The sequence below is a fragment of the Octopus bimaculoides genome, chromosome 6, assembly GCF_046866305.1.
Source record: "Octopus bimaculoides isolate indiv1 chromosome 6, ASM4686630v1, whole genome shotgun sequence".
Taxonomy (NCBI): Eukaryota; Metazoa; Mollusca; class Cephalopoda; order Octopoda; family Octopodidae; genus Octopus; species Octopus bimaculoides.
Window position 1 is genome coordinate 113198100 of NC_142933.1, and position 8422 is coordinate 113206521.

Sequence of the window (8422 nt, forward strand, 5' to 3'; positions counted from 1 at the left end):
GGTATCAAATTGCTAGATCAGGTGATGAAAATTACATAGAGGGTCATAGCCCAACTAATTAGGGAGATAGTTAGCCTAGATGAGATGCAGTTTGGTTGATGCTATATTTCTGGTAAGGCAACTGCAGGAGAAATACCTAACCAAAAATATACCTCTGTACTTGGCTTTTGTTGACTTGGAAAAAACCTTTGACAGGGTCCTCCAAACCCTTATCTGGTGGTCAATGTGGAAACTAGGGAAAGATGAGTGGTTGATAAATACTTCAGTTCTTTGGTCCTCACGTTGTTGAACATTGGCAAACTTCTTTTCTGTTTCTCCCTTGGCTATATATACCTGTCTCCTAGCTTCCTGTCTGGCTTTCTGATACAGTTCTCTGCTATCCCTACTCTTCCAGGTTTTCCAGCCCTGTTTCTTTGCTCTAATAGCTGTGTCTGTAGTATTATTCCACCACCATGTTACCCCAGCCACAGATTTGGTCTGTGGCACTTAGTTTGCTGTCATGCAAGAATTGCCTGTTGCCCTCTATGTCACAAGTCTGTAGCTGCTCTTCCCTCTCATCAAATTCCTCAATGAGAATGTCCCTAAATCTCTGACCATGTGAAGGGTTCTTAAGCTTCCAAATTCTTCTCTTCTGGATTGGTCTGCTTCTTGGCATCCTTCTGGCCTCGTGTCTAAAGTCACTAATAACTAGTCTATGCTGGTGAGCTAGCAGAAACGTTAGCATGCCGGGTGATATTCTTAGCGGTATTTCGTCTGTCTTTACGTTCTGAGTTCAAATTCCACTGGGGTCAACTTTGCATTTCATCCTTTCGGAGTCGATAAATTAAGTACCAGTTGCATACTGGGGTTGATCCCCAAAACTTTTGGGCCTTGTGCCTATAGAAGAAAAGAATAACTAGTCTGTGTTGTGGGGTACATTCTTTACCAGGGAGGGTCTTTGCATTTAAGAGCAGCCATGCATCCTACTGTCTGGTGAGAATGAAATCAATCTGGGTAGCAGAGTCACCTGATTGATAGGTTATCAGGTGGCTGGCTGGCTTCCTGAAGTTGGTGTTGCAGATTAATGTCTATGCGTGTGTGTGTGTGTGTGTGTGTGTGTGTGTGTGTGTGTGTGTGTGTGTGTGTGTGTGTGTGTGTATATATATATATATATATATGAACTTACTTGGAAATGGATCCATTGCTTAGGCAATGCCAGGATACTGAGACCTTTGGAGATATGCTGTGATTGAGAAAACCTAGCAAGTAAAGTGAGATCGCAACCATGGCTGATGCCAGTGTTGCATGTCCGGCCCATTTAAGAGTACCCTTGATGCATTGGGTGATATGATATGCTTGAGAAGACCTGTTGAGTAAAGCCAAAATTGTAGCTGTGGCCAGTGCCCCATGGCATGTAAAATGCATCATCTGAAACTGTTCGATGCTAGTGTATCCTGACTGGCTCCTGTGCTGGTGGCACGTAAAAAGCACCATCTGAACGTAGCTGATGCCAGTAGCCCCTGACTGGCTCCTGTGCTGGTGGCACGTAAAAAGCACCATCTGAACGTAGCTGATGCCAGTAGCCCCTGACTGGCTCCTGTACTGGTGGCATGTAAGAAGCACTATCTCAATGTGATCAATGCCAGGCCCGCCTGAGTGGGTTTTGTGCTGGTGGCACATAAAAAGAACCCACTACACTCTCGGAGTGGTTGGCACTAGAGTGGGCATCCAGCTGTAGAAACACTGCGAGATCAGATTGGAGCTTGGTGTAGCCACTGGCTCTCCAGACCTCAGTCAAACTGTCCAACCCATGGCAGTATGGGAAACGGATGTTAAACGATGATGATGATGATTAAATAATAAATAACACACACACACACACACACACACATATATATATATATATATATATATATATATAAACTTACTTGGAAGCTTCATGTTCAATTAAATAATAAATAACAAACAAGATGTAATATATATATATAAAAAAAGAGAGATAGAGACAGGCACAAACAAGGAAAATGCCCCTTGTATTTGAATACTATGGAAATATTAAAAAAAAAAGTTTTCATTTAATTTTTCCAGAATGTAATTGTTTTCCATACTTAGAGTTGAAAAAGTTCTAATGACTGAAACCGGTGCTAAAATGTTTTTTACGATAAAATTATTTTAGCATTTTTTACCTTGACTTATTTTCCTTATATATATATATATATATATATATATATATATATATATATATATATATATATATATATATATATATATATACACACACACACACACACACACACACACACACACACACACACACAGAGGCATATATGGGTACAGGATGTCACCAGCGATGCAAATAACATGAAATACTGTGACTAAATGAGGTTTATTTTTCAACATAGACCTCACTTGTAGTTCACACACTTCTTCTTTTGGTGTTGCAGTACTTGGAGTCCATTGATGAAGAAGGTTTCGTTGTGTTGATGAAAAAAAGTTATGAACGGCAGATATGATGTCATCATCAGTGTGGTACTGGTTTCCAGCCCTGTGTTTTCCATGTTAGCAAACAGATGATAAGTGAGACGAGGTCAAATCAGAAGAATAGGGATAGTGATCAACTAGTTCAAAGCCATAGCCATGCATAGTAACCATTGAAAGCGAGGACATGTGTGCAGGACTGTTTGTCCTGATGAAAAAGAGCCCTTTCGTTAGTTTTGTTGGGCCTCAGTATGTTTGCATAGTACACTCCATTGATAATGTGGCCATTTTGAAGATAGTCAATAAACTATTTGCCTGCCAAATAATTAAGGCCGTCACCTTCCCTACTGATAAAATGACCTTGGTCTTCTTTCAAGCAGGTGAGGAGGACTGTTTCCATTGCACGGATCGTCTCTGGTTTAAAGTGATGAACTTAACACTCATGGATTAGAATATGTTCAAGAAGACTGGCTGGATCTACCTCAAACAATGTCAGATTTTTCTGTCGTGTGATCGACCTAGAGTGCTTTTTATCAAGTGTCAGAAGATTTTGCACCCATCAAGCACGAACCTTCATCATGCCAACTCTCTTATGGGATATGCTAATGACATTGGCTATTTGATTTATAGTCAGTTGTCTGTTATTTATCAACATGTGGTGAACATGATCAATGTTTTCCTTAGTGGTGGCAGTTGTGGGATGTCCAGACATTGGGTCATCTTCAAGACTTCCCCTTCTCCTCCTAAATTCACCTGCCCACTTTTGCACTGTTGATAATGCTGGAGTGTCATCCTGTAATGTAGCAACCATGTCAGCATGAACGTCCTTGGGAGCTGAACCCTTTTTTTTCTGAAAATTTGTGACAACACCAAGATGCCAAATTTTATTTATTTTCGAGAGAAGTTGCTACCAGTTACTTTCGAAGTCTTTATCGAACAGTCAGATGTCAGTTTACTTGAAAGGAACCAATGCAGTTATAAATAATGAGCTGAAATGAATGCATGCAAAATTTCTAGCGTCACTCCTTCATAGTCATCTTCTGTTTCAACTTACCCTTGTGCTTATTGGTTGAGCGGATTCATTTTTTGAAATTGTTTATTTAAGGGAACCAAATTAGTTTCATAACGTGCTCATGATGGTGGTTGTTTTAATGTTTAAAAATATTTTAAAAGATGTACAAAAAATTACTATTTACATACCTCATTTATAAATTAATTCAATTCTTTGATCTTTCAGGGAAAATATATTTGTTGCATTGTTGTAGAAATCTTCTGTTTTAATCAGTTGTTGAAGGGAATCTTTTTCAGTTGACATAAGATTGACATAAACTCAAAAGATTTTATAAAAGAAATATGTGCATATGTGTGTGTTTGTGTGTGCCTGTGAACTGAAAGTCAATTTGAATAAAATAGAAAATAATCTTAATAAATCAATGAAGCAATGAAAGATCCTGATCAAAAGGGAGAAATCTCAAATTAGGACATCCGGGTAAAAAAGCATCCAGCAATGTAACAATGATCATTAAGTATCAAAGACAAAATCAATAATTTTGTTCAGTTGGCAGAAATTTGGTCCTGACTTGCAAAACTGATCTGACTAACAAATAATTTTGAAAGGGCTTTTATTTTTAGACAGAGCTCAAATGGTCAAATCCATTCAACCATGTGGTCAATTTTTAGTGACCTCAATCACAAAGAACTGACAGAAGTATTGACAGATAGAGGGAAGAGACTACAGACAAGAACCATCATGCATTTTTAACTTTGCAAGATTTTGAAGCTATTTTTAATGGGTTGGGAAATGAGGTCAGGTAGAGCTGTCTTCAATAAGCCAAGTAATACTATGTTTATATTGCATCTGACATCTTCCAAATAAATTAACTAAATTAGTTTCATTTTCAATGATTTTGAAGACTTTTTAAATTATATTACTAAATTTATTTTTGATTTATATAAAAATATAAATGGCCTTGCAATGCATGACTTGCATAACTGGAGTGCATACCATATATCATCATCATCGTTTGATGTCCGCTTTCCATGCTGGCATGGGTTGGACGATTTGACTGAGGACTGGCAAGCCAGAAGGCTGCACCAGGCTCCAATCTGATCTGGCAGAGTTTCTACAGCTAGATGCCCTTCCTTACGCCAACCACTCCGAGAGTGTAGTGGGTGCTTTTACGTGCCACTGGCACGAGGGCCAGTCACACGGTACTGGCAACGGCCACGCTCAAAAGGGTGGCAACACTATATATATATATATATATATATATATATATATATATATATATTGGCAGTCCACTGTGTTCAAGGAGACCCATCTCTCTCAATGAAAGTGAGATCCTAAAAGCATTATGTTTATGCTCTTACTGGGCCCTCCTTGCCCTTACGTCCAATCTATCCTCACCAAACCTTCCTAACACCCATCCCTTCATTACTCTCCTGTGACACTATTCAGCTGTGACAAACATATTAGAGCTGAATATTCCCATATTTCTCTTCGTTACCTGCTTCCTCCTGGAACCACTTCCTCTTAGAACCCATCTTTCATTCTCAGTACCATCCTTTCCAATTTTATTTTCCTTCCCTGATTCTCTTTTGTACCTTCAGTTATCTGGCTCTCTCCTCTGAGATGCGTCTCAGGATGCCATTATCTTATTCTTAGCACTTTCTATGTGTGATCATTCTCATGCCATTAAGGAAAGAGGACAGATTTATTTTCTGGAGCTAAGAGGACAACTGTAGACACATTTCTGCCTTGATAGGTGTCATCTACCTGACATTTGTCCAACCTTATCTCCAGAGGTCAAGCACCCAAGGGACCAAGAGTTGAACACATTTATGGCCTAGGTAAATTGTGTAGTTTAAACAAAAATGAGCTAAGTGAAATAACTCAAAGTGGCTAGTAGTCTGTATTTGATATACAAATACAGGTATGTCAAATACTATACAACATAAATTCTTTCAGTTGTATCTATTACATTTAATCAAAACTTCAATCAAAAACACATCTAATATCATTTATATATTGTGTAAATCCTAAAACATATGTTAGCTCTAACATCCTACAGATAGATTCTGAATGTTCTTTTTTATTTCAGATGCGCTCTAAAAGTGATTATGGTTATACTCTGATGGCGGCAAGTACAATTGTTTTATTCAGGCACTAAAGGATGCTAGTTTTGTGTCACATTAAAAAAAAAAATTGATAATTCATATTTTTCGTTTGGAAATCCTATTTAGGCACTTTTCTATGGATCCCATTGCTTCACACTGATATTTTCTTTTGACATTTCCATTACGCACTTAATTTGTATTGCTTTGGAAGCATTTCTACATTTAATCATGCCAGGTGCATGTTTGTTTGTTTGTATGGATGTGTGTGTGTGTGTTCATATATAACTGTATCTACAAACAACCAGTCACACACAGTGTATACTTTCTTACTCCTTATCCAGAGTGTATGGCCAACAAGTAGAGGGATTCCATGGTAAAGGAAAACTCATTCTTAGGTTTTAAGGATAAGTTGAATCAATCACTAAAATCTCTACAGCTTAATGTAACATTTTGAGAAAGTTATTCCTTAGATTGGTCTGCATGACATAAAATGTGTCATGATGCATCAAGACAATTTGAGTTGAAGAAACAGAACAATAAAAGAATTATATCCTGCAACCAAGTGACACATTTGTCAAATCCTGGTCAAAATCAAAATTATCAGTGTCCTCATAGGGATTCAAATTACATTCGCAAGCAGCAAGCTGGCAGAAACGTTAGCTCGCCGGGTGAATGCTTGGCGGTTTTTCGTCTGTCTTTATGTTCTGAGTTCAAATTCTGCTGAGGTCGACTTTGCCTTTCATCCTTTCAGGGGTCGATAAATTTAAGTACAAGTTGCATACTGAGATTGATCTAATTGACTGGTCCCCTCCCACCAAATTTCGGGCCTTGTGCCTAGAGTAGAAAAAAATTACATTCACATAACCATCACATGTAGGTGTGACTTCTTTAATGGGTTGGGATTTTGACACGGGGACTGTAATTGGAAGGCATGGGGTGGGAAAGTGTAATAGTAATCACATGCTTCTGCTGCAGATGTGCAAGGAGCTGCGTCTGTGTGTTACCAATACCATGTTTCAACAAAAGAATAAGTTTAAGAGCACATGGATGTACCCTGCATCTTAAGAATGGCATATTCTGGATTACATCCTTATTAGGGTGCATGACATATGAGATGTGCAGTGTGTTCGTGGGGCCAAGTGTTGGACTGACCACCTCCTGGTACATGCAAAAGTGAAATTAATCACAAAACGTAAAATCCGGGCTGCAGGGATTACCCTACCTAAACGACTGAATGTTGCTCGTCTTAGGTGTAATAGTGTGAAGAAAACTTTACGAGGGGAAATGAATGTTGCAGATATTGGGGAGGATTGGCCGACCCTTAAAAAGTCAGTTTATGATATATTCAGGAAAGTTCTGGGAGTGATATAAAGAAAGCATCAAAATTGGTTTAAAGAAAATGATGAATATATAGATGATTTATTGGCTGATAAAAGACGTACTTTGTCATGCTATTTGTCAGCAAAGCCACAGGAAAGGGAAGTGTTGTATAGGGAACTCAAGGATATGAAATTACATGTGAGGTGGAGGCTCTCTCAGATGAGGGATACGTGGTGGAGTAAGAAGGCTGATGAGATACAGGCAACGTCGGATTCCAGTAACACAAAACTGTTGTATGGTCTCTTGTGAGCAGTTTATGGACCGACTTCTTCAATGATGACAACACTTCGAAGCAGGGATGGTAAAGAACTTCTTCGTGATTCACAAGGAATTCTGCGAAGGTGGCGAGAACAATTTGATGAACTTTTGAATCAGCAGTCTGTAGTTAGTGAGGATGTTCTCAATCTCATCCCTGAATAACCTGTGAGTGCAGCTCTTGTGTAACCACCAATGTTAGAAGAAGTTGCAGTGGCTGACTCAAGGATGAATGATGGGAGGTCTCCGGGTATGAATGGCATACATGCGGAGTTGTTACAGCATGGCAGTAAGAAGCATTTGCAGCAACTTCACTCCTTGTTTGGCAGGATATGGGCTAGTGAATCTGTACCTGAGGACTGGAGAGATACAGTAATGGTGGTCTTATATAAGGGAAAGGGCAACAGGAATGATTGTGGTAACTATAGGGGAATATCATTGCTTTCTGTCGTAGGAAAGGTTCTATGCAGGGTACTTCTGAATCGCCTGCTGAAAACACGTTGCAGATTGTGTTCTTCCAAAAAGTCAACCTGGCTTTCGTGTGGGATGTGGCACTGCTGATGTGATCTTCTCAGCTAGACAGCTTCAGGAGAAGTGTGTGGAACAGGGTCTGGATTTATATCAGGTTTTTGTCGATCTGACAAAGGCCTTTGTTACAGTTAATTGAAATGCACTGTGGAAAGTCCTCCAGAAACTTGGTTGTCCTGAAAAGTTCCTTGCTTTGGTTAGGTCTTTTCATGAAGGATAGAATTAATGTTAGAGGTAAAATGTTGGAGCTCATCTCAATACAAAATGGAGTGAAATGGGGGGATGTTCAGGCACCGACCCTATTGCCATATATTTCGTGATGGTTTTCTGTATTGCGTTCAGAAATTGCAGATATGGTGTTTACATCCATTATCGAACCTCTGGCAGCATATTTAATAACAGGCGCTTTGCTGCAAAAACAAAGGTATTTACCTCTATCAGAGACCTTTTGTATGCAGATGATTGTGATCTAGTAGTGCACACAGAGATTGATATGCAACACATTTTGAATGCATTCTCTGATGCTTGCACTACCTTAGGATTGACAGTCAGTCTAAAAAAAGCTGTCATGTACCAACCTGCCCCTGTCATGCACCAACCTGCCCCTGTCATGTACCAACCTGCCCCTGTCATGTACCAACCTGCCCCTGTCATGTACCGACCTGCCCCTGTCATGTACCGACCT

At 39.3% G+C, this 8422-nt stretch overlaps 1 protein-coding gene across 1 annotated transcript in view; it reads left to right on the forward strand.

Moving 5' to 3' along the window:
- Positions 1–5463: 5463 nt before the first annotated feature.
- LOC149135379 (WD repeat-containing protein 37-like) overlaps positions 5464–8422 on the forward strand; it is a 28677-nt gene continuing 25718 nt past the window's right edge. Inside the window, exon 1 of the mRNA XM_089354444.1 lies at positions 5464–5597. Within this exon, the coding sequence (XP_089210570.1) occupies positions 5559–5597 (39 nt within the window). The 5' untranslated portion in view covers positions 5464–5558. The remainder of the gene's footprint in view (positions 5598–8422) is intronic.